The sequence below is a fragment of the Mustelus asterias genome, chromosome 1 (assembly GCF_964213995.1).
Source record: "Mustelus asterias chromosome 1, sMusAst1.hap1.1, whole genome shotgun sequence".
Lineage (NCBI taxonomy): Eukaryota > Metazoa > Chordata > Chondrichthyes > Carcharhiniformes > Triakidae > Mustelus > Mustelus asterias.
This window is the reverse complement of record NC_135801.1, coordinates 3,641,192-3,667,653: the sequence shown is the minus strand read 5'-3', so window position 1 is coordinate 3,667,653 and position 26,462 is coordinate 3,641,192. Positions and strand designations below refer to the sequence as shown.

The 26,462-nt window shown below is 45.1% G+C and overlaps 1 protein-coding gene across 1 annotated transcript; it reads left to right on the top strand.

Moving 5' to 3' along the window:
• Positions 1-680: 680 nt before the first annotated feature.
• On the top strand, positions 681-26,462 carry LOC144488110 (epigen-like). Its single transcript, XM_078206167.1, has 5 exons — positions 681-834; positions 3,481-3,606; positions 10,430-10,559; positions 20,832-20,993; positions 23,130-26,462. Exons 1-5 carry the CDS (start codon positions 795-797, stop codon positions 23,182-23,184), a joined length of 513 nt encoding a protein of 170 aa, XP_078062293.1. The 5' UTR covers positions 681-794; the 3' UTR covers positions 23,185-26,462.

Here is a 26,462-nt window from a genome sequence, read left to right as displayed (position 1 = left end):
TGGCACTAAGGGACAAGTTAGCATGGCCAATCCACCTAACCCGCACATCTTTGGACTTTATTTATTGGTTGTAAAGTGGTTAGAGACCAAAAGAGAAAATGCTGGAAAATCTCAGCAGGTCTGGCAGCATCTGTAAGGAGAGAAAAGTGCTGACGTTTCGAATCCAGATGACCCTTTGTAAAAAATATCTGGAATTAAGAATGTACTGATGACCATGAAACCATTGTGATTTGAGACATCTGGTGGATACGGGCAGCAATAAATAAATGCAAGTCTTTCCTCGAAAGGATGAGATTGTGTTGGGCAGATCCCAACATTCTCCGAGTTGAGTGCCAGCTGTTAATGTTCTTTGTGAAGACAATGCCCATTCCTGCAGGAAATGTCTTAAACTCTTTACTTGCCTGAACCACATAAAATAATCCTTTTCAGTCAATTAAGACTTTGGTTTGGGAGTCGCCCAAGGAATTAATTCCATTGATGAGACGCCCTGAGCGGCGATGGCCAGGTATAGTCATGTGCAGGCCCGGTTAAAAGGAAGCTCATTTTAATGAGCATTCTGCTTGTTGCGTAATCACAGAGGCTGCTCTTTGAAGTAAATGGAGGTTATCTTGCCTCTGGCTCTGGACTCGGGCCATGTTGTGTTTCTATTGGTTTGACATCATCCCAGTTAATGTTGCCCTGACAAGGTGTGTGTATAAAGAGCACAGCAGCAAGTAGCAGCACAACACCCAGGCCAGGAACATTCTACAGACTGCAGTGAAAGTGAGTGGGTAAGACTCTGCAAGGTCTCCAGGATGAAATCTATCACAGGTGTACCTATCTTCATAATAAACGGTAAGGCTAATGTGCTATTGCAGTTCAGTTAGATCCACAGTAATGTGGCTGACTCTCATATTGTCTCTGGAATGGAGGGCAGTTAGGGATGGGCAATAAATGCTGGCCCAGCCAGCGACGCCCACATTTTGGAAATGAATTAAAATAGACTTCTCTGTTTCTGATCATCTCGCTCAAGAACTTTTAAAGGTGCATCAATGTTGTATCAAAATGAGTTGTGTTAGTCTGAAATCCAGCCCACTGTCAATGCTTCAGTCTGTGAGGGAGAGGTCGACAGTGTTCAGAGATGTGGAGACCTTCTCATCCTGTCGCAGGGCAAAAATGAAGGGATTTAATCCCAGGTTTGTACTTTAAGGCAGAGGGGCTGCTCCTGGTGTGAGGCTGGGTGCCTCTGATGTGAACAACATCATGTACATTTGGAAATGCGATCGCAGGCTGATTAGACAGCCCGGAGTGACTGAGCTATTTCAGTTCTGTTCTCCCGAGAGCAGAGAAGGTTAAGGGGAGATTTAATGGAGGCATTCGGAAAGATGAGGAGTTTGACAGAGTTAAATAACTCTGGTAGGAGCCTTAGTAACCAGTGGGACACAGATTTATGATAATTGGCAAAAGAATTCAGAGGGAAGCTGAAGAAAATCTTTTGATGAGTTGTGATCTGGAATGCATTGTCTGAAAGGGCGGTGGAAGCAGATTCAATAATAACTTTCAAAAGGGAATTGGATAAACACCACAAAAGGAGAAACTGGCTGGACTACAGAGAAAGAATTGAAAAGCTTTTTCAAAAAGCCAGCGCAGGAATGAGAGGGTGAATTGGACTCCTTTCATCCTAAGGTTCCGAGAATTTGATTCCATACTTCATTGGGAGGATGTGTACACTCCAGTTCACAGGTGGCTGTGAATAATTTACAATATTCATCATCAATTCAAACGTAATAATATTCAAGAGATGCCAGAATTAATGCGTCGCATTAAGGGCATTATTGTTGGCAGCTTCTTGGCAGGCTGGAGTATCCTCAGGTAAATCCTGCAGTAGAGTTAGAAGGCCGAGGGTTCAAGTCCCAGAATAACACAAAGTTCAGCTGATATTCCCCAGTGCAGTGCTGAGGAATTGCTGCACTGCTCGAGGCGCTATGAGGCACTTGAGATGTTAAACCGAGACCCCTCTCAGGAGGTCACTAAAGACCCCATGCCCACTACTTCAGTGAACAATGGAGAGTTTACCCTGGGTCTAATATTCATCCCTCTAGTGACATTGTAGAAACACATTCCTGTGCTGTAATTTTCTTTGTTCTTTGGGTAAGGGGTTTTAGTTCAGTCGGGCAGCATGGTCGGTGCAGGCTTGGAGGGCCGAAGGGCCTGTTCCTGTGCTGTAATTTTCTTTGTTCTTTGTTCTTGTTACTATCTCACATTGATGCTCGTGGGAGTTCCCTATGTTCCCTTTGGCTAGATCACCACATTGTAACTAAGAATTAAAAGTACTTTGAGATATCCTGAGATAGTGAAAGGTGAATAATAAATGCAAGTCTTTCTTATATTCGCTCTTTCTTTCTATCTCTCTCTCTTTCTTTATGACACTCTTCATAGTAAGTCTTTAACCATCTGTCCGAATATCTCCCTGTGTGCCTGGATGTCAGTGCTTTGTAATTGTTCCTGTGAAGTGCCCTGGGACATTTTGTTACAATAAAGGTGTTATATAAATGCAGATTGTTGTTGCTGTAAAAGTGTTAATCAAAAGTATAAATGATTCGATTTGCCATTTTTTGAGTTGCTATGGATGAGTTTTGCACCTGTGTTTAATACATTAATCTTGCTTTCCACGTACTCCAGAGTTTCTTGCTCTGACCATGACTTTATTGGGACCTATACAAAGTTATCAATGGAGTGAAAACCAAACCATTATCTTCATGACATGGACTTTACAATTTATTCAAACTACTTAAAGGAGGGTAATTACGAATGTGGTTCCATGCCAGACATAGATCACTCACAGCGACAGATTCAGAATATAGGGGCAGGGTTTTTGTGGGCCAATGGGAGCAGGGATGGTGGTGGTGTAATTTGGCACTGCCACCGGGCACCATCTCGCCCCCGAGCCATATCTGGGCAGGTCACATTGGGCAAGGACAATCCACAAGCAACAGGACGTGGCTGGGTCCAGTTCAGTTTCTGGTGAATGGAAACCCCCATTGGGGTATTTAGTGATGGTAATGCCATTGAATGTCAAGGGGCGATGGTTAGATCCTCTCTTGTTGGGGAGGGTCATTGCCTGGCACTTGTGTGGCGCGAATGTTACTTGCCACTTGTCGGCCCAAGCCTGGATATTGTCCAGGTCTTGCTGCATTTGAACATGGACTGCTTCAGCATCTGAGGAGTCGTGAATGGTGCTGAACATTGTGCAGTCATCAGCGAACATCCTCACTCTGACCTTATGATGGAAGGAAGTGCATTGATGCCAGGCAATGACCACCTTCAACAAGAGGGAATCTGACCATCTTCCCTTGGCATTCAATGGCATTACCATTGCTGAAGATGTTGGGCCTAAAAGGGTTGCGATAGACATTTCTGCCACCTACACAGACCCATGTGGATACAAATAGAATCCTCGTATCAGTGTGTTGCTAATGCCATTGTTTTGGTTTGCTTTAGCAATTCTTGCCCTGGCTGCAGCTGCGGGTGAACTGACCCAACCGCCCGTCACAGAATCTCTCCACACTTTCAATGTGTCTCAAAATGCATCAGATGCCCTGGAAACGATCACGCGAGAACACAAAGGTAGGTTGGAAATGACTGTCAATCTTTACACTGTTGTACACAAACTCTGCTTTGATGTCTGGAGTAAATAACGTGAAGGTTCATAATTTTTGCTTTACACAGATACAATTTTAATTCTTTGAAATCACATGTGATTTCTGCAGGTACAACAGGTGATCAAGAAGGCAAATGGGATGTTGGCCTATATTGCGAGGGGGATAGAATATAAAAGCAGGGATGTCTTGATGCACCTGTACAGGGCATTGGTGAGGCCGCAGCTGGAATACTGTGTGCAGTATTGGTCCCCTTATATGAGGAAGGATATATTGGCATTGGAGGGAGTGCAGAGAAGGTTCACCAGGTTGATACCGGAGATGAGGGGTTTGGATTATGAGGAGAGGCTGAGGAGATTGGGTTTGTACTCGTTGGAGTTTAGAAGGATGAGGGGGGATCTTATGGAGACTTATAAGATAATGCGGGGGCTGGATAGGGTGGAGGCGGAGAGATTCTTTCCACTTAGTAAGGAAGTTAAAACTAGAGGACACAGCCTCAAAATAAAGGGGGGTCGGTTTAAGACAGAGTTGAGGAGGAACTTCTTCTCCCAGAGGGTGGTGAATCTCTGGAATTCTCTGCCCACTGAGGTGGTGGAGGCTACCTCGCTGAATATGTTTAAAGCACGGATGGATGGATTCCTGATCGGTAAGGGAATTAAGGGTTATAGGGATCAGGCGGGTAAGTGGTACTGATCCACGTCAGATCAGCCATGATCTTATTGAATGGCGGGGCAGGCTCGAGGGGCTAGATGGCCTACTCCTGCTCCTATTTCTTATGTTCTTATGTTCTTATGTGATGAAAAAGCCAAATAAATATAGTTATTTCACAAAGTCCCCTTTCTTTGAACTTAATTTAGCTTCATAACCATTCGCAAGGTCCTGGAAAATGGGATTAGAATAGATAGGTGCTTGGTGTCCAGCACAGACACGATGGGCTGAAGGGCCTCGTTCTGTGCTGTAAAACTCTATGGGCGGAATTTTCCCATCCCGCCCGCCACGGGATTCATAGTAGACGGGACACAGATCATGCAAAGGTCCGTTGACCTCAGGTGGGATTTTCCAGTCTTGGGGTGAGTGCAGCTGGAAAATCTTGCCCTGTATCTCTAGAATTGTTAAGAAAGGCCACATAATTTGATGGTCCCAAGCATTTGTGGACGCTGAGGATTAGCCCACTGGCTTCTGAGTCAATAGTACCAGTCCGCAAAGAGGCCCAAAACATTTCTCTCCATTGGAGAGGGATAATCGGTGACATCAGGTGACACTCCACAAGTGTTGGGTAAGGCAAGGACGCAGGCCTCCAAGAATAGCCCAGCTGGTATGGAGATTGAACATGTGTCATTCTGCATTGCCGTCTGGCCAACTGAGTTAGCCAACACCTTTCGTGAGTCAGAAGATCATGGATTCAAATCCCACTTTAGGGTTAGTTGGGCACAAAATCTAGGCCAACAGCCTCAGTATTGCAGGGGGTGCTGCATTGTCAGAGGTGCTATCTTTTAAATACCATGTAAGTAAAATGCAATTTGCCCCCAGTCGAATGTGAAAGCTCCCATTGCGCTATTTCAAAGCATTGCATGGCTGTCCTCTCTGGTGTCCTGGGCCAATATTTAAACCTTGAGTTAACATCACTAGAAAAGCAGAATACTGCAGATGCAGAAAGACGGAAAATGCTGGAATACTCAGCAGCTCTGACAGCATCTGGGGAGAGAGAAACAGTTAGCGTTCTAGCCCAGTGACCTCTGTTTGGTCGGCAGAATATTTCCAGCATTTTGTTTGTAAAACAAACTCTCTGATCATGATCACATTGCCAGGTCTGAGATCTTGCTGTGTGCAAATTGGCTGCTGAGTTTCCTACACAGTAAGAAGTTTCACAACACCAGGTTAAAGTCCAACAGGTTTATTTGGCTGCACAAGCTTTCGGAGTCTCGCTCCTTCTTCAGGCGAGAAGGGGCGAGACTCCGAAAGCTTGTGCTGCCAGATAAACTTGTTGGACTTTAACCTGGTGTTGTGAGACTACTTACTGTGCCTACTCCAGTTCAACGCCAGCATCTCCACATCAGAGTTTCCTACATCACAGGCTGTAAAGAGCTTTTGAAGTTTATTTATTACTGTCACGAATAAGGCTTACATTAACACTGCAATGAAGTTACTGTGAAATTCCCCTAGTCGCCACACTCCGGCACCTGTTATAGTCAATACACCCTAACCAGCACGTCTTTCAGACTGTGGGAGGAAACCGGAGCACCCAAAGGAAACCCACGCAGACACAGGGAGAATGTCCACACAGGCAGTGACCCAAGCTGGGAATTAAACCCGGGTCCCTGGCACTGTGAGGCAGCAGCGCTAACCACTGTGCCACCGTGCTGCCCCGGGATGTCCTAAGGTGGTGACAAGTGCTACATAAATGCAAGTCCTTCTTTTGTGTGCAAGTTTGAACAATTTCAACATTATTCCCAATACAACATGACCCACAGGAACCAATCTGCTTGATCAGTGTGCACTGGGGATAGTTCCGCAATGTCAGAACTCTGAAATGCCAGCAGAGGAGGGAACATTCTACTAGGGCTGGATCCAAAGGAAAGTGTCCGGACATCAAAGGACTTGCTTGAAAAATTCTCCTTAGAGATCAAAGTTGTTCATCAGAATTGTTAGGAAAACAACTGGATGTGTGGAGCCTCCGCTATCTTAAACTGAACTCAGGGACTGACAGGCGATAACATAACACAGAACAGACTGAACCCTTTGCATGTTAATATCAGCCCTAGCAAGAGTATCTGATGGTTGTCTAAAGATACTTACAGAAATGGTTTATGATTAATTGCATTCCTGAATGATGAGTAACGTCAACAATAACAACTTGCTTTTCTGTAATGCCCCTAAAACTGCCCAACGCATTACAGGAAAGCTTGTCAAATATGAAGCCAAACCATGTGAAGAAATATTCAGAAGGTGGCCACAAATGTGGTCAGAACGGTAGGAGCATCTTAAAGGAGAGGAGAGTGGTAGAGAAGTTTAGGGAGGGAATTTTTAAATTTGCTCATGGGATGTGGCCATCGCTGGCTGGGGCAGCATTTATTGCCCATTCCTAATTGCCCCTGAAGGGGCAGTTAAGAGTCAACTGTTTTTCTTTGGATCTGGAGTCACATGTAGGCCAGACACAATAAGGACGGCAGATTTCCTTTCCTAAAGGACATTAGTGAACCAGATAGGTTTTTCCGACAATCGACAATGGTTTCATGGTCCAAAACACAAACAGAAAATGCTGGAAAATCTCAACATGTCTGACAGCATCTGTGGAGAGAGAATAGAGCCAACGTTTCGCCAGACTTGAGATGTTGGCTCTATTCTCTCTCCACAGATGCTGTCAGACCCGCTGTGATTTTCCAACATTTTCTGTTTTTGTTTCAGATTCCAGCATCTGCAGTATGTTATCGTTGGTCATCATTAGACTTTTTTCTAAATTCCAGATTCTATCGAATTCAAATTTTACCCGCTGTAGTGGCAATATTTGAATCCGAGGCCCCAGAGCATTACTCTGGGTTCCTGGATTACTAGTCTAGCGACAATACCACAGTGCCACCACCTCCTCCTAGAGCTTAGGGCCCAGGCAGCTAAAGACACAACTGCCAATGGTAGGGTGATGAGAATAGTGAATGCTCAAGGGTCTAGAATTAGAGGAGTGCAGAGATATCAGAGGGAGGGGTGTAGAGGTTGCAGAGAGGGATAAGGAATGGAGTGGTAGAAAATAGATTGTCCTTTTGTTGGGGTGCAGATCCCTCCTTCAAGGGAGCTGGTTGTTCAGTGAACCTCACAGCGAACATCCTAACTAGGAGCTCCTTGGTGATTATAACCCTGCAAGTACGGCTGTGTGCTGCCTTAAACATTTTGCTTCACTCTTGGAGAGATGATGAAAGGTTCTCTTCGCTGTACACCTCATGCTTCAGAAACGCTCCGTCATTTTAATTACATGCTAGTGTTCTAAGAATGATGCAATGTAGCAGTGAGAGGTACTCAGGCATGGAAAAATATTTCATACGGTGCAAAATGTTTCTTAAAGAGCAAGTACAGGGAAATGTTCCATCTCCAAGAATGCACTGCTGCAACTTACCTTCAACAGCACCTGGACTGCAACGGTTCAGGAAGGCAGCTCACCACCACCTTCTCAAGGGCAATTAGGGATGGGTAATGAATGCTGCTCTTGTCAGTTACAGTCACATCCCATGGAAGAGTAAAACGTAAGTTTGCCAGAGTGAGATCTCAATGCAAGGTGTGGCATCTGTACAGAGCATTGGACAGGAAATTCTGGGTGCACACTCCCTGATTTCCTCCATTTATTAAGTCGACGATTTACTGAACAGTATGGCCGCTGAGTGTTTGTTCCTCACTGGGGAACCCACTCAAGGAATGATGAAAGAACTTGATTATAAAACATCATCCATTGCTGCAGGATGCCCCGAAGGATACGTTTGGTGTGCAGTAAGGTGACAGCCAATTTGCACAGAGCAAGCTCCTCAGACAGCAATGTGATAATGACCACAGAATCTATTTTTTTGATGTTGATTGAGAGATCAAAATATTGGCTTGGACACTGGGCAGAGCTCCCCCCTGCTCTTTGAAATAATGCATGGGAGCTTTTACACCCACCTGTGAACAGATGAAGCCCCGGTTTAATGTTGTTTCCAAATGTTTGCCCCTCTGACAGAGTAGCACTCCTTCAGTACTGCACTGAAAGTATCAGTCTTTATTCTGTTCCCTTCAAGGACTGGAATCAGTGTTTATATTGCCTCTGCAGGCAGGTGGCATAGTGGCACAGTGATTAGCTGCCTCACAGAGCCAGGGACCTGGGTTCAATTCTGGCTTTGGATGACTGTCTGTGTTGAGTTTGCACGTTCTCCCCGTGTCTGCGTGGGTTTTCTCTGGTTGCTCTGGTTTCCTCCCACAGTCCGAAAGACATGCTGGTTAGGTGCATTGGCCATGCTAAATTCTCCCTCAGTATACCTGAAGTGTGGTGACTAGGGGATTTTCACAGTAACTTCATTGCAGTGTTAATGTAAGCCTACTTGTGACACTCATAAATCAAGTTTAAAACTTCCTTCTTACATAGAACATAGAACAGTACAGCACAGAACAGGCCCTTTGGCCCACGATGTTGTGCCGAGCTTTATCTGAAACCAAGATCAAGCTATCCCACTCCCTATCATCCTGGTGTGCTCCATGTGCCTATCCAATAACCGCTTAAATGTTCCTAAAGTGTCTGACTCCACTATCACTGCAGGCAGTCCATTCCACACCCCAACCACTCTCTGCGTAAAGAACCTACCTCTGATATCCTTCCTATATCTCCCACCATGAACCCTATAGTTATGCCCCCTTGTAATAGCTCCATCCACCCGAGGAAATAGTCTTTGAACGTTCACTCTATCTATCCCCTTCATCAATTTATAAACCTCTATTAAGTCTCCCCTCAGCCTCCTCCGCTCCAGAGAGAACAGCCCTAGCTCCCTCAACCTTTCCTCATAAGACCTACCCTCCAAACCAGGCAGCATCCTGGTAAATCTCCTTTGCACTCTTTCCAGCGCTTCCACATCCTTCTTATAGTGAGGTGACCAGAACTGCACACAATATTCCAAATGTGGTCTCACCAAGGTCCTGTACAGTTGCAGCATAACCCCACGGCTCTTAAACTCCAACCCCCTGTTAATAAAAACTAACACACTATAGGCCTTCTTCATGGCTCTATCCACTTGAGTGGCAACCTTTAGAGATCTGTGGATATGAACCCCAAGATCTTTCTGTTCCTCCACAGTCTTCAGAACCCTACCTTTGACCCTGTAATCCACATTTAAATTAGTCCTACCAAAATGAATCACCTCACATTTATCAGGGTTAAACTCCATTTGCCATTTTTCAGCCCAGCTTTGCATCCTATCTATGTCTCTTTGCAGCCTACAACAGCCCTCCACCTCATCCACTACTCCACCAATCTTGGTGGATCTTTTGTTATCCTCTCCTGTGTGCTGTCCATGAAAGGGCGGCAGAAGTAAATTCAATAATGATTTTCAAACGGGATCTCAGCGAACACTTGAAAAGGAAAAAATGGCAGAGCTATGGATAGAGTGAAGGAGTAGGGGGAGTGGGACCAATTGGATAATTCTTTGAAAAAGCCAGCAGAGGCACAATGGGCCAAATGGCCAACTGCTGGGTTGTTCAATTCTATGATTAGAATGTTACGGATCATGAGGAAAGACAATCCTTCCACTTAAATGTAAAATAGCTTCTCTGAAAATAGAGTCATGTGTGCAAAGAGGTATCTGACTTTTACCTTCTCTATACTGAGGCTACCTAAAACTCTGCACCCTTTTCTAACTTCTGCCCAAGTCCTGTTCACCCATCTCCCCTGTGCTAGCTGCTTCACTGGCTCCCTGTTGAATAGTGACCTGATTTTAAACTTCTCATCCTTGTTTCCAAATTCCAACATGGTCTCACCTTCTTCCTGAGTCTGTCATCTCCTTCAAACGTTGGCCTCTGATTTCTATCACGCCTCCATTGGTGGACATGTCCATAGCGCAGACATTGAAGTTCCCTCCCTAAACCTCTCTCCCCTTTTCTCTCCTTCTTTAAGATGCTCCTTAAAACCTATTTCTTTGACCGAGCTTTTGGTCACCTCTCGTAATATCTCCTTATTTAGCGTGGTGTTGTTTGAGTACGTGTTGCTAAAACACTTTTCCCTCTGGTAACATATGAATACAAGTTGCTGTTGATGATTCCTAAACTTTATTTTCTCTGTTTATCAGGAAATCCTGATCTGCCGAGGGTTCTAGAAGTAAGACAATCCTGTTACGAAGGTGGCCACAGTTATTGTATGAATGGTAACTGTACGTATCATGTGGACCAGGATCAGATGAAGAGACATCGCACATGTGTGTAAGTCTACAAGAATTTCAATCTCTTTTAAATCACCCTTAAAGTTCTGTGATGACATCCTAGTGGAAGAGAAGGTTAATCAGGATTCTCCTGGTTTCTCCAGAATTACAGATCGATTACCCAAATACTGTTGGTAGCAAGAAGCCCAAGGGAAAGAGAAGCATTGAAAAAGTGAACTTTTGAAAAAGTAGATTCTTTAATTGTTTTAAAAGAGGTGGAACAAGGTCTGTTTGACTGAGAGTCAGGTAACATGCAATGACATGTTGGGTTTTTACAATGATTTAAAGGCATCAATCATCCGTAGGGGATTGGGTAAACATGCTGTGGGTTCATTTATTAAGATGAGGCATGTTAGTACAGATATGGGCAATAAATGCTGGCCAGCCAGCGACGTCCATGTCCCACAAATGAATAAAAAAACATATACACGGATATAAAGCTTGAAGTCACCAGAAACAGACCTATCTGGATTTTCTGCTCAAAAGCAAAAGTGACACTAAGCCTGGATCACATGACACAATTCCTTTCCAGTGAGGTCATGCTGCTAGCCCTTCGAGCCACACAACAACAGGAAGCAGTGAAGAACATCGTTGCTTTCTGATTGGCTGTGGAGAGGTGGTGAGTTGTGATGATGAGTGACCAATGGCAGGAGTGTGAGGTGGGGAAGATGGAGACAGGATATCAAATGATGACATCTGCAGGAATCTGTCCCAACAAAAGCCAATGAAATGGTAATGTGTAATGATCAGATGGGCCATACCAATTTCGTGGTGGTGACGTAAGTGTAGGGCCAGAATCTGTAATTTAAATTCCATCTGATATTGACATGTTAAAGAGTAAAATTGAACATTGTGTAAAAACAGTATTCCACCTAATCCTTGATATTTCCCCCAGGTTGGATTATGTTAAATCAGCCTGTAATTACCTTCCTTCAGATAGAAATCGATTTTTCTTTGTTAATTCATGCTCCCCGTGTATAAATCTCCAAACAGCTGGACTGTAATAAACTAACTCAGTAATAATCCCAATCTTCAGAGTAAGAAGCATCTAAATCTCCCAAGCAAAGAATGAGAGGTAACTTTATAGAGATCTTCAACATCTAAAAGGCTTTGATAGGGTAAATATAGAGAAAATATTTCCAATTTGGGGGAGACCAGAACTAGGGACCAGAAGCATAAGAATTCATAAGAACTAGGGACCAGAATTCATAAGAACTAGGGACCAGAAGCATAAGAGAGTGAATTCTTATGCTTCTGGTCCCTAGTTCTGGTCTCCCCCAAATTGGAAATATTTTCTTTATATTTACCCTATCAAAGCCTTTCAGAATGTGGGACTTACTCCCACAGGGAGTGAGGAGAATGTGGGGCTCGCTCCCACAGAGAATGGGGAGAATGTGGGACTCGCTCCCACAGGGAGTGAGGAGAATGTGGGACTCGCTCCCACAGAGAATGGGGAGAATGTGGGATTCACTCCCACAGGGAGTGAGGAGAATGTGGGACTCACTCCCACAGGGAGTGGGGAGAATGTGGGACTCACTCCCACGGGGAATGGGGAGAATGTGGGACTCACTCCCACGGGGAATGGGGAGAATGTGGGACTCACTCCCACAGGGAATGGGGAGAATGTGGGACTCATTCCCACAGGGAGTGTGGAGAATGTGGGACTCACTCCCACAGGGAGTGGGGAGAAGGTGGGACTTGGTCCCACAGGGAGTGGTTGAGGGGAAAGGTAAAGATACATTTAAGGGGAAATTGGATAAACACATGCAGGAGAAAGGAATAGAAGGAGGTGGTCTTAGGATGAGATGAAAGGGGTGGGAGAATTTTTGTGTGGAGCATAAACACCAGCATGGAGCAGTTGGGCCGAATGGTCTGTCTTTGTGCTGTAATGTTAATGCAATGTTGCTCTGACAGATTTACACCCACATTTTATGTAACCACTGTACATCATGGAAAAGTTGGGCTGGATGGTCTCTGAGAGACGCACCCACATCATTCCAAATCTTTCTTCATAACTCTCTTCTGAAACATCGCAAAGCTACTTCATACTGCAACCCATTACTTCAGAATTAGAAACAAAGCCACCATTTTGCACTCACTAATAGCAAGAAATTCCTTTGCTGTTCGTCTGGCGGAAGATTGGGAAGATTGATGGAATTCCTGGATAGACCTGCCAATGGGACAGACCTGTCACTGATGTTGCATTGACCAATCAGTGGAACGCTGGGGATAATTCCCAGTGCGACTTCCCACAAACAGCGATGTGAAGGATGTCCGATTAATGTTACATTTGTCGTTTGTGGAAAAAAGAATATTATCCAGAAAGATGGGAGAAGACATGGCTCCTCAACATCCTCTAATAGGCAGATGTGATCTCAAACTTTAACACGGCTAAAATAGACGCAAATAGAACTTAAATAGAACATAAAGCAAAGGAAGTGATAGTAAACTTGATAAAACCCTGTCCTGACCCACAGCTGAATGACTGTCAGGTTTTGGAGAGAGTGCAGAATGATACCAGGGGTGAATGACTTCAGTTGTGTGGAGAGACTGATGAAGTCGGGATTCATCTCCTTCGAGTGGAGAAGGTCAAAGGGAAATTTAACAGAAGCTTTTAAAATTATGAAGGGATTTATTTGAGTAACTAAGGAGCAACTGGGCGAGATTCTCTGGCTTACCCTCCGTGATTTTCTCACCGGCGGGAGGTGGTGTGCTGCTTGCTGGCGGCAGGATTTTCTGATATCAATGGGAATTCCTACTGAAACTACCCCACATTGCCAGGAAACCCGCAGCAGCGGAACCAGAGAATCCCATCGGTGTGAATGGCCGGAGAATTGTGGGCACTGTTTCCACTGGCGGGGCGGGCAATTAGCAGAGAGGCCACAGGCTGAAGATAAGAAGCAGAGGAGGAATAAGAAGAGTTTTTTTCCCCCACATTGAGTAGCTGTGATCTGGAAGGTGCTGCCTAAGAGAGCAGGGGAAGCAGGTTCAATCATTTTCAAAAGGTAATTATTTTGTGAAAAGGGTGTGTTATGGGGAAAGGACCATGAGTAGTGGGATTAATTGGCTAGCTCTTTCCTGGCACAGGTACAATGGGCTGAATGGCCTCCTGTGTTATTTGATTCTGTAGCAGAGCCTAGGATTTTGTAATTATTCTGAGTGACTGGAGAAACTCTTTGTTATGGTTACAGTGAACTAAACTGAGAATCACCATGGCAGTGGGGAGGATGTGACTCAAGAGATGGAATAATGCAGAGACCATTGGTGTTTGCTGCGCATTCCTTTTCAGATTTCAACTGATTGAAACCAACACAGAAAATGTTCTTGTCATTCCAGTGAGTTGATAACACATTTAATGTTCCAGCAATGGTGTTAATGTCGCACTGCCATACCATGAAGTCCAACACAAAAGGGAGACTATTCGGCTCATTGGGCCAATGCTGGCCCTTTGAAAGATCTATCCAATTAGTCCCATTCCCCTTGCCCTCCCCCTTTAGTCCTGAAATTTTAGCTCTATATCCAGTTTCAACAAACTACGTGGGATTATATCCCAAAGTTACACTCACACAATAATTGATACAAGTCCTGTGATTTCCTGTCCATTAATTTTAATGGGGCAAAAGTAAAGTGCCAGTGATGGGGCCATTCCTGCATTCCTTATTTGTACACCAAAGCTCCACATTTCAAATTAACGGCTGGGAAATTATAGGGAATGCGGAGGCACCTGGGTGACTTGTCCATCTTTCAGAAGAGACCACACAGACTATTGGTATTGATGTCGCTGGAGAGTTGACAGGGTTAATGCTGAGAGGTTGTTTCCCCTTCTGGGAGAGTCTGGGACCATAGGGCATCATCTCAGAGTAAAGGAGTCGCCCATTCAAGATGGAGATGAGGAGGAATTTCCTCTCTCTGAACGGAGTGAATCTTTGGAATTCTTTACTGCAGAATTTGATTTGATTTATTATTGTCACATGTATTATCATACAGTGAAAAGGATTATGTCTTGTGCTCTGTACAGACAAAACATACCATTCATAGAGAAGGAAAGGAGAGAGTGCAGAATGTAGTGTTACAGTCATAGCTAGGGTGTAGAGAAAGATCAACTTAATGCAAAGTAAGTCCATTCAAAAGTCTGACAGCAGCAGGGAAGAAGTTGTTCTTGAGTCGGTTGGTACGTGACCTCAGACTTTTGTATCTTTTTCCGAAGGAAGAAGGTGGAAGAGAGAATGTCCGGGGTGCGTGGGGTCCTTAATTATGCTGGCTGCTTTGCCAAGGCAGTGGGAAGTGTAGACAGAGTCAATGGATGGAAGGTTGTAGAGGCTGGATTGTTAAGTATGTTCAAGGCTGAGGCAGACAGATTTTACTCAGTAAGGGAATCGAGGGTTAGGGGGATAAGGCGGGAAAGTGGAGTTGAGGATTATCACATCAGTCATAATCTCATTGAATGGCAGAGCAGACTCGATGGGCCAAATGGCCTACTTCTGCTCCTCAATCTTATAATCTTATGGGCTAATTATGTCCACAATATAGGAAGGATGTCAAGGCTTTGAAGAAGGTGCTGAGGAGATTCATTAAGGGCTGAATTTTTTGGCTGTCCAAGACGGCATGATTTTCCAGTCCCGCCGCAGTGAACGGAGATTGGGCTGAGCACCATATTCTCTGCCCTCGCTTGCAGCAGCAGTGGGGTGTGAATGCCTGGAAAATTCCAGCCTAGGGGGCCCCAGAGCTTCGGTTATGTGGAGAGACTGGAGCCATTGGGAATGTTTGTCTGAGGGAAGAATTGTTCAAGGTGATGAGGGGTTTGATAGAGTAAATAATAAAAAAGTGTTTCTCATGGCAGAAGGGTGGGTAACCTGAGCTTTACACATTGAAGATAATTAGTCAGAGACACAGAGGGGGAGATGAGAAGAAGTTTTCTACGCAGCGAGTTGTGATCTGGAAGGTGTTACTTGGAAGGGCGGTGGAAGCAGATTCAATAGGAGCTTCCGAAAGGGAACTAGACAATTAGTTGGAAAGGAAAAAAATTGCAGGGCCATGGGGAAAGAGAGGGGAGAGGGGAACTAATTGGATAGATCTTTCAAAGATCTGGTATTGGCACAATGGGCCAAATGGCCTCCGTCTGTGCAGCGTTGTTCTGTGTCTCAAGTGAAGGATAAAACAACAATTACCTCATCATCGCATGAGTATATCTGCCAGATTTGTGTGTGAGTGAGTGAGGTTTGAACCCACTATCTGATTCAGAGGCAGCCCTGCTGCCCAATGAATGAGGAATGTTTTGGTGTCATGCAAGCATCCTAGGCTCGTGTCCCCAGACATTGAATCCTTTAAGTAAGAGTGCTAGACCATGAGTCATGAACATTGTAATGGATGTTGAGCAGTGGGATAGTGTAGGTCATCAATATGGTTTCCCCACAAGCATACCTCAACAACACGTTAGAGTCATAATAGCACAGAAGGATGCCATTCAGCCCATTGAGTCTACTCCAGCTCTCGACAGAGCTATGCAGCCATTCCCCCTCTCACCCCTACATCCCTGAAACTTTATTTCCTTCAGCCATCCAATTTCCTTTTGAAACCATTGATTGTTTCTACTTCCATAGAGAGCAAGTTCCGGGTTATTACCACCCGCTGTGTAAAACGTTCATCCCCAAATACCCCACCCCGTATCTCCTGCCCAGAACCTTCAATCTCTGTACTCTGGCCCTTGTGCTATCAGCCATTGGGAAGAGGTTTTCCATGTCCACCCTATCTAAACCCCTCACAATCTTGTACGTAATGATCAAATCTCCGCTCCATCTCCTTCATAGAGTCATAGAGGTTTACAGCATGGAAACAGGCCCTTCAGCCCAACTTGTCCATGCCGCCTCTGGCAGCTTGTTCCAGACACTCACCACCCTCTGTGCCCCTCTAGATCCTTTTGTATCTCTTCCCTCTCACTTAAACCTATGCTCTCTAGTTTTAGACTCCCCTACCTTTCGGAAAAGATAGTAACTATCTAGCTGATCTATGCCCCTCATTATTTTACAGACCTCTATAAGATCACCCCTAAGCCTCCTACACTCCAGGGAAAAAAGTCCCAGTCTATCCAGCCTCTCCTTATAACTCAAACTATCAAGTCCCGTTGGCATCCTAGTAAATCTTTTCTGTACTCTTTCTAGTTTAATAACATCCACTCCAAAAGGAACAGCCCCAGATTCCCCAGTGGAACCTCGTGGCTAACTCCCCTCAGCCCTGGAACCATCCTGGTACAATCTCTTCTGCGGCCTCTCAATTTGCATTTTGTGCCTGAAACATTAAACAAAATCTTCACAGGACAGTTACTAAAAAATGTTTGGCATAGAGTACAGTGGCGCAGTGGTTAGCACTGCTGCTTCAAAGCGCCAGGGACCCGGGTTCGATTCCCAACTTGGGTCACTGCGCGGAGTCTGCACGTTCTCCCCGTGTCTGCGTGGGTTTCGTCCGGGTGCTCCGGTTTCCCCCCCACAGTCCGAAAGACGTGCTGGTTAGGCTGCATTGGCAGTGCTAAATTCTCCCTCAGTGTACCCAAACAGGCGCCGCAGTGTGGCGGCTAGGGGAATCTCACAGTAACTTCATTGCAGTGTTACTGTAAGCCTACTTGTGACACTAATAAATAAAGTTTAAACTTAAAAAGGAAGTACTGGGACAGGTTACCACAGGATTGGTCAAAGAGGTAGTTTATAAAGAGCATTTTAAATGTGCAGCAGGAGGTTTGGGGAGGGAATTCCAGGGTTCAGGATAAAAGCAAATGACTGCAGATGCTGGAATCTGAAACCAAAAGAGAAAACACTGGAAAATCTCAGCAGGTCTGGCAGCATCTGTAAAGGGAGAAAAGTGCTGGTGTTTCGAGTCCAGATGACCCTTTGACAAAGCTTTGACTCGAAACACCAGCACTTTTCTCTCCTTACAGATACTGCCAGACCTGCTGAGATTTTCCAGCATTTTCTCTTTTGGTTCCAGAGTTCAGGACCTTGGTAGGTGAAGACACACCTGAATGATGGGATGATTGGGTATGTGGAAGAATTGGGGGTGTACACGATCTCGGAGATTATGGTTGGGCTGGAGGAGAGTTACTGAGACGGGGGGTGGGGGGGGGAGTGAAGCAAGGTTGAGAATTTTAAAATCGATACGTGGCCAGCGAGTATAGGGGTGATGGGTGAATGAGGTTCTACTGCATTTAAAAAACCCACGGACTGCAGAGGTTTGGATAGAAAGCAGGCACGGAGGCTGGAAATGAGAGGCAGGCTGTGATGGAAGCAAAACTCTGCAGATGCTGAAAATCTGAAATAAAAACCGAAAGTGCTGGAAAAACTCAGCAGGTCTGGCAGCGTCTGTGAAGAGAGAAACAGAGTTAACGTTTCGACTCCATATGATTGATTTGATTTGATTTATTATTGTCACATTGTCATATTAGCTTACAGTGAAAAGTATTGTTTCTTGCGCACTATACAGACAAAACATACCGTTCATAGAGAAGGAAACAAGAGAGTGCAGAATGTAGTGTTATAGTCATAGCTAGGGTGTAGAGAAAGACCAACTTAGTGCAAGGTAAGTCCATTCAAAAGTCTGACAGCCGCAGGGATGAAGCTGTTCTTGAGTTGGTTGGTACGTGACCTCAGACTTGTATCTTTTTCCCGACGGAAGAAGGTGAAAGAGACAATGTCCGGGGTGCGTGGGGTCCTTGATTATGCTGGCTGCTTTGCCGAGGCAGCGGGAAGTGTAGACAGAGTCAATGGATGGGAGGCTGGTTTGTGTGATGGATTGGGCTACGTTCACGACCTTTTGTAGTTCCTTGCAGTCTTGGGCAGAGCAGAAGCCCATACCAAGCTGTGATACAACCAGAAAGAATGCTTTCTATGGTGCACCTGTAAAAGTTGGTGACAGTCGTAGCTCTAATTTCCTTAGCCTTCTGAGAAAGTAGAGGCGTTGGTGGGCTTTCTTAACTATAGTGTCGGCATGGGGGGACCAGGACAGGTTGTTGGTGATCTGGACACCTCAAAGCTTGAAGCTCTCGACCCTTTCTATGACTCTCCTGAAGACCTGCTGAGTTTTCCCAGCATTTTCTGTTGTTATAAAGGAGTTATTTTCACCTCCCCTTGTAACAGAAGGCTCTCGATGTACTCCACCTATGTACCCCTCATAATAAGACTGTATATTTAGCAGGTGTTTCGGGTACTTGGTGCTGTGGTTTTCTGTACACTCAGATTGGACTACACCCTCAGTGAAAATACCTTACAATATTCATTATAGGGATGATACCTTTATTCTCTATTGGAGACAGTGGGGGAACGTTCCCGTCCTACCCGCCATGGGAAGCAGGCGGGGGGGGGGGGGGGGAGCGGGAGTGGGGGGAGGCGGGGGCGGGGGTGGGGGGGCAGGTGTTGGAGTAAGCAAAGGTCCTTTGACCTCGGGTGGGATTTTCAGGTTTTGGGGTGAGCATGGCTGGAAAATCCTGCCCATTGCCTTAAAAAAGAGACGTTAAACAGTAACCCCATGTCTCTCATGTGGATGTAAAAGCTCTCACATCCAGTACTGAGATCAGAGTGGGGAAGATCCGCTGGGTGTCCTGATCAATAGTAATTGCTCCATTAACACGATTGAAAATGGATTCTCTGAGATTTATGACATAACCATTTGTGGGATCTTGCTGTGCATAAATTGACTGCCACATTTCCAATAATGCACAGTGAAGGTAGCTTAAAAGTATTTCAGTACCTGGGAAGTGCTTTGGGATGTGCTGAGATTGTGAAAAGCAGGATAGAAATATAACTTCTTTCCTTCTCTGGGTTGAGGTCTCAGGGCAGCTAACCCTGTGCACCCAGTTCATGGGGGGCAGATCTCAGGAAACTCTGTGCCACCCATTCACAGGCCCTCACCTCGCATTCCTCTACAGTCTGTGGGACCAAACCGTTGCCACGAACTTCATCAAATTGGAAAGGTTAGGGTGCGGTGTTTGAAGCAAAAAGCAATGTGAATGCTGCAGATCCTGTCTGAAATGCCACAAGTCCACAAACAGAGCCGGTATGTCATGAGCCGGTTTGTAATGAGCTGGTTTGTAGTGAGCCAGTTTGCAATGAACTGGTTTGTAATGAGCTGGTTTGTAGTGAGCTGGGTTTGTAATGAGCTGACTTGTAGCGAGCTGGGTTTGTAATGAGCTGATTTGTAGTGAGCTGGTTTGTAACGAGCTGATTTGTAGTGAGCTGGTTTGAAGCGAGTTGGTTTGTAGTGAGCTGGTTTGTAATGAGCTGATTTGTAGTGAGCTGGTTTGTAACGAGCTGATTTGTAGTGAGCTGGTTTGAAGCGAGTTGGTTTGTAGTGAGCTGGTTTGTAATGAGCTGGTTTGTAATGAGCTGGTTTGTAGTGAGCTGGTTTGTAATGAGCTGATTTGTAGTGAGCTGGTTTGAAGCGAGTTGGTTTGTAGTGAGCTGGTTTGTAATGAGCTGGTTTGTAATGAGCTGGTTTGTAGTGAGCTGGTTTGTAATGAGCTGGTTTGTAGTGAGCTGGTTTGTAGTGAGCTGGTTTGTAATGAGCTGGTTTGTAATGAGCTGGTTTGTAGTGAGCTGGTTTGTAATGAGCTGGTTTGTAGTGAGCTGGTTTGTAGTGAGCTGGTTTGTAGTGAGCTGGTTTGTAATGAGCTGGTTTGTAATGAGCTGGTTTGTAATGAGCTGGTTTGTAGTGAGCTGGTTTCTAGCGAGCCGGTTTCTCTGTCTCTGCTGTGGAACACACTGGTTCGCTAACTCACATCCTATCTCACAATGACATACCCACTCCAGTTTGAGGTTATTTATTTCTTCACTTCTCATTTTTGATGTTTAAGATGTGACATCTAATCAGGCTGTGATGGGTGTCCGATAGAGCTCTCCTACCCCTAGGACTCTATCAGTATTGTTCAGAGGGAAGTGAAATAAATTCTTATGATTGGACTAAGAAGCACATCTTCACATATAAGGGAATAAAAGCCTGGTCCAGCCTCACCAGCTGACCCTGGAGGTCAAGTGAAAGTTTCAAAACTGAGATGGCATGGTTTTTATTGGGTAAAGGGTTACAATGCCATGGTGGGTAAATGTGGGTAAGATACAGATCAGTGATGATCCCACTGAGTTTTGCTTGAGTGTTTGGATAGCTTCCTGCTTTTCTAATCTTCCTTATGATTTGTACCGATGAATATCCCCCAGACTAAATCAGATCAATTGTGTAAATGGTGCTCTGCTTTTCAAAATTAACATGGACTAAACCTTTATATTTGCTATTTCAGTTGTAATTCAGGATATGAAGGAGAGAGATGCGAGCAATTAGTAATACTATCGTCTCACACGGTACAACAGTCCGAACAATACTTCTACATCACAATTGGAATTGGTATCGGTTTGCTCTTCAGTGGAATCATCGTTCTCCTTTATCACTTCTGTCAAAAGAGGTAAGCTCAGCGAAGAAATAAAGACCACATTACAGGAGCTGACTCTTTTGATTCTGATTTGATTTGATTTATTATTGTCACATGTATTAGTATACAGTGAAAAGTATTGTTTCTTGCATGCTATACAGACAAACCATACCCTTCATAGAGAAGGAAACGAGAGAGTGCAGAATGTAGCGTTACAGTCATAGCTAGGGTGTAGAGAAAGATCAACTTAATGCGAGGTAAGTCCATTCAAACGTCTGATGGCAGCAGGGAAGAAGCTGTTCTTGAGTCGGTTGGTACGTGACCTCAGACTTTTGTATCTTTTTCCCGACAGAAGAAGGTGGACAAGAGAATTCCCAGGGAGTCTTGTCAAAGTAGAAACAACTTGCATTCATATAGTGCCTTTTGACAACTTCAGAAACCTTTCAGGCCAATGAATTACCTTTTGAAGTGGTTCAAGAGCAACCTGTTGGTTGTCAATTTTTTCCATAGCAAGCTCCCAGAAACAGCAATGTCACAGTCACCAGTTAATCCAGTGATTTTGAGTGATGTTGGTTGAAGGATGAATTTGAATCGAGGACATTGCTCCCCTGGTCTTTGTCAAAATAGTGGCTTGAGAGAGTAGACGGGACCTACAACCCTCCAAGTTCTCTGCACTCTTCTAATCCTGGCCCTTTTCGTATCCCCAATTGTAATTCCTCGATCCTTAGTGGCCATGTCTTCAGTTGCCTGGACCATAAGCTCTGGAATTCCCCCCCTAAACCTCCGCCTTTACGGCTCTTCTGAAAATCTTTTTGAGGTGGAGATGCCGGCGTTGGACTGGGGATAGCACAGTAAAAAGTCTCACAACACCAGGTTAAAATCCAACAGGTTTATTTGGAATCACAAGCTTTCGGAGCGCTGAGTGACTCACCTGATGAAGGAGCAGCGCTCCGAAAGCTCATGATTCCAAATAAACCTGTTGGACTTTAACCTGGTGTTGTGAGACTTCTCACTGAAAACTTTTTTGATCAAGTTTTTGGTCACCTGTGCTAAAGCCCCTTTAGTGACCTGGTGTCAAATACTTGTCCGATATTGTTCTTGTGAAGTGTCTTATGATGTATTGGTATTAGAGTCATAGAGTCATAAAGGTTTACAGCATGGAAACAGGCCCTTCGGCCCAACTTGTCCATGCCGCCCTTTGTTTTTAAACCCCTCAGCTAGTCCCAATTGCCCGTGTTTGGCCCATATCCCTCTATACCCATCTTACTCACGTAACTATCTAAACGCTTTTTAAGAGACAAAATTGTACCCGCCTCTACTACCTGCCTCTGGCTAATTGTATGAATACAAGTCAATGTTATTATAAATGATTCATTTACTAGTCCATTGCAAAGGGACATTGGAGCATGTTTCATGCAGTTCATTTTCCATTCTTGTTTTTTGCCAATTTCTCATTGATGCGCAGACTTGGTCATCATTTAAAATGGCCAGTAAGGGAGTGAAGCTTTGTTTTAGCTCATTCATGAGATGTGGGTGTCGCTGGCTAGGCCAGTGTCCATTGCCCATCCCTAATTACCCCTGAATGAGAGTATGGAGAAGAAAAGGTTTTCTTGCTGAGATGGAATACGGAATGTTTCAGGCAGATAGTTGCAGCTTGGGAAAAGATGTTTTGGAAAAGTAGGTGAAGCCACAGGAGATGCAGGATTGCGGGAGAAAATGAGGCAGTGGGATTCAGATTTGGGATGGCAACAACGAGCCAGGTGTGATGGACTGAACAGCCTCCATCATGGCAGCATGGTGGCACAGTGGTTAGCACTGCTGCCTCTCAGCGCCAGGGACCCGGGTTTGATTCCGGCCTTGGGTGACTGTCTGTGTGGAGTCTGCACATTCTCCCAGTGTCTGCGTGGGTTTCCTCCGGGTGCTCCCTTTTCCTCCCACAGTCCAAAGATGTGTGGGTTAGGTTGAATGGCCATACTAAATTGCCCCTTAGTGTCAGGGGGATTAGCAGAGTAAATACAAGGGGTTGCGGGGATGGTGGGATTGCTTTCAGTGCAGACTCGATGGGCTGAATGGCCTCTTTCTGCACTGCAGGGATTCTATGGGATGTGATATAAAACTTCCACAGTTTCGTCTTCAACATTGTGACAGAGATTTTATTTTTTTTTGCAGGTGCAAAAAATCCAAAGCAGTGTACAGCAAATGTTCGGTCGCAGCAAGAGTTTGACCTTCTCTGTGAGAAATGCCAGCAACAAACAGCAAAATAATTCCTGGTGCTCTTATTGGAGGATAGCATCGCGCTTTGGTGAAACACCAAGAATTAATCTGGAAGAGAAATCTGTGCTTGTCTCTCTGAGAAAAGACAGTGGATTTTCACACAACTCAGAGCATCATCTGTAAGATCCTGCGGCCCTGAGGTGTTCCTAATTCAATTCAGTGACCTTTAATAAGTTAATATTTAAATAAAGACCAGAGTCTGCATCTGCCCGCCAAACGGCAATCTGTCCACCCACAGCAGCCTCGTTTCCCGACTGGGGGTTGAGTTAGTTTATCACAGATTGCCAGGCTGGGGAGAAGGAGATTCAGCCACTCCGGGCTGGAACTCATTCCCACTCGTTCTTCCAGAAACCACACTGGGTGAGGCAGAACGGAGAGGCCTGGGGCCTGGTTCCTAGGTGCCGTGAGTTAGCTGACCTGGAGGACATGGCAGGTGTCACTCGCTCGCTGAATTTAAAAACAAAACCCACCCAGTGTTCATGCTACAGAAAGCTGTTCCACATCGGCCCAGGGACACTCCAAAGTTAAACGCAAAATACTGCGGCTGCTGGAATCGGAAACAAAAAACAGAAATGCTGGAAAATCTCAGCAAGTCTGACAGCATCTCGAGTCTGGATGACCCTTCATCAGAGTGATGCACTATCAATTACGACACGAAGACTCCAGTGAGTGAGGGAAACTAATAGGCTTTTATTCACAGACAACAGGAGCACACCCTTGTAGCTGACCTGGTCTAGACTGAGGCGAGGAGGAGGGACCATCACCTTACTACCCCACTCTGGGTGGAAAGGGAGGGGTCTCAGGTGGAAAGGGAGGAGTCTCGGGCCAGGTTGCAGCGTGGGTGTGTCCAGGCACATACATGTAGTAACAGTGGTTCACCACACAGAGCTCTGTTTTTGTTTAACACTCCAAAGTTGTTGAGAGAGAGAAGGTGAAATGTGGGGAAAAGAGGCTACTGAACTCCTTGAGTCTGTTCCCTCTGTTCGGTCAGATCATGGTTGATAACTCCAGCTGTCCACTTTGCTTCTGTATCCCTGAACACCTCTTGCCCAGCAACCATCAATCAATCTCAGTTTGGAAATTCTGAACTGATCCCCAACATTGGAAGAGAGAGTTAATGTTTCAGGTCGATGGAGAACTGGAGTATGTTGGAGATGTGACAGGTTTAAGCAAGAATGGAGGTGGGGGAGGGGGAGGGGAGGGGCAGAGAGAGTAAAGTTTATTTACTAATCACAAGTAGGCTTACATTAACACTGCAATGAAATTACTGTAAAAAGCCCCTAGTCGCCACACTCCAGCGCATGTTCGGGTACACTGAGGGAGAATTTAGCATGGTCAATGCATCTAACCAGCACGTCTTTCAGACTGTGGGAGGAAACTGGAGCACCCGGAGGAAACCCACGCAGACACGGGGAGAATGTGCAAGGAAAGGAGAGATAGAAAGGTCTGTGATTGGCTGGAAATCAGGAACGATTAAATGACAAAAGGGATGATGGTGCAAGGCCAAAGGAGATGGGAATGGAACAGGTAAAGGAACAAAAACTGTTTCGAGAGGAGAAGTGAATGGGAAGAGCCGGGGAGGGGAGAAGATTGCGGAAATCTGAGACGTATACAGCAACAATTTGCATTATTTCCATAGTGCAAAAAAAGTTCTGACTCACTTCAATTGGATGATGAAATTTGACACTGAGACACACAAAGAGGACAGGTGAGGGCAGGTGAACAAAAATCTTTAAGGACGAGAGAGAGAAAGATGGAGAGGTTTATGTTTGAAATTCCAGATGTTAGGGTCTAGACAGCTGAAGACACTGTCACCCATGGTGGATAAAATAAGTTGAGGATGGACAAAGAGGCTAGATTGGGAAAATTGCAGAGGCCTCAGAGAGCTGTGGGGGATATAGGAGGTTATAGAGATAGGGAGGGTTGTCAGGGCTGGAAAAGGTTATGGAGATAGGGAGGGTTGTCAGGGCTGGAAAAGGTTATGGAGATAGGGAGGGTTGTCAGGGCTGGAAAAGGTTATGGAGATAGGGAGGGTTGTCAGGGCTGGAAAAGGTTATGGAGATAGGGAGGGTTGTCAGGGCTGGAAAAGGTTATGGAGATAGGGAGGGTTGTCAGGGCTGGAAAAGGTTATGGAGATAGGGAGGGTTGTCAGGGCTGGAAAAGGTTATGGAGATAGGGAGGGTTGTCAGGGCTGGAAAAGGTTATGGAGATAGGGAGGGTTGTAAAGGTGGAAGGAGATTACAGAGGTAGGGAGGGTTGTGGGAATTGGAGGAGGTTACAGAGATAGGGAGGGTTGTAGGGGCTGGAGGAGGTTACAGCGATAGGGAGCATTGTCTGGGCTGGGGGGTTGTAGGGGCTGGAGGAGGAAAAGGTAAAGGTTGTGGATGGAATTGAAAACAAGGATGAGAGAACTAAATCTGAGGCATGCAAATGATGAATTTTGGTGCTTTAGCAGAAAGTTGTCAGCATTACTGGAACCGCTGATTGTTTCCGAGGCTCATTGAGGCTCAGTTTAAAATCTTTAAGATTCAAAAGTCTGGTTTTGGCGTTTTACAAATAGATATGACATGGTGTTTAGGGGCGCTGGGAGCTGGGGTGGTGGATGCATGTGGGGTGGGGGATGGGGTGGGGTCCTCCAGTTGTGGGTTAGGGCTGCCTTCTGCACTGACAGCCCAGTGACAATCTGAGGGGGAAGCAGGGATACTTTACACACAAGGATTGTGCTTTATTTTCCATCTCCAACCTTCTCTCCCAGATCCCTCAAATACTTCCCAGGTTTGCTGGGCTCATACCTGGTTGCTCAGTCTTAGCTTACACCTTCTGGTGAAGACAGGAGCGAGCAGCAGTTTACTCTGCAAGACAAATGCTGAATAAGAATTTTCACCTGAAACCTCTCTACATGAACAGCCACTTCCTCTGTCGCCCATTCACTCACAGACTCAGAACTTGCTGCCTCAATAACATTAACATCTAATTGAAATCCATGACGGCATTTGGAAAAGGAAAGATACAAATTGAAAAGAAACAACAAAATTCGTACTTTGTCAATATTTATTGATTAAAACAAATAAATTATTTTTATCTTAATGTATAATTCATGATGCATCATCTTAAAACTATTGTTGTAAAGACCATATTGCAAGATATTTGTAATAATATTTTCACAAAACTGATTCTGTATATTTTTGTATTATTCATTTATGGGGTGTGGGCTTTACCGGCTGGGCC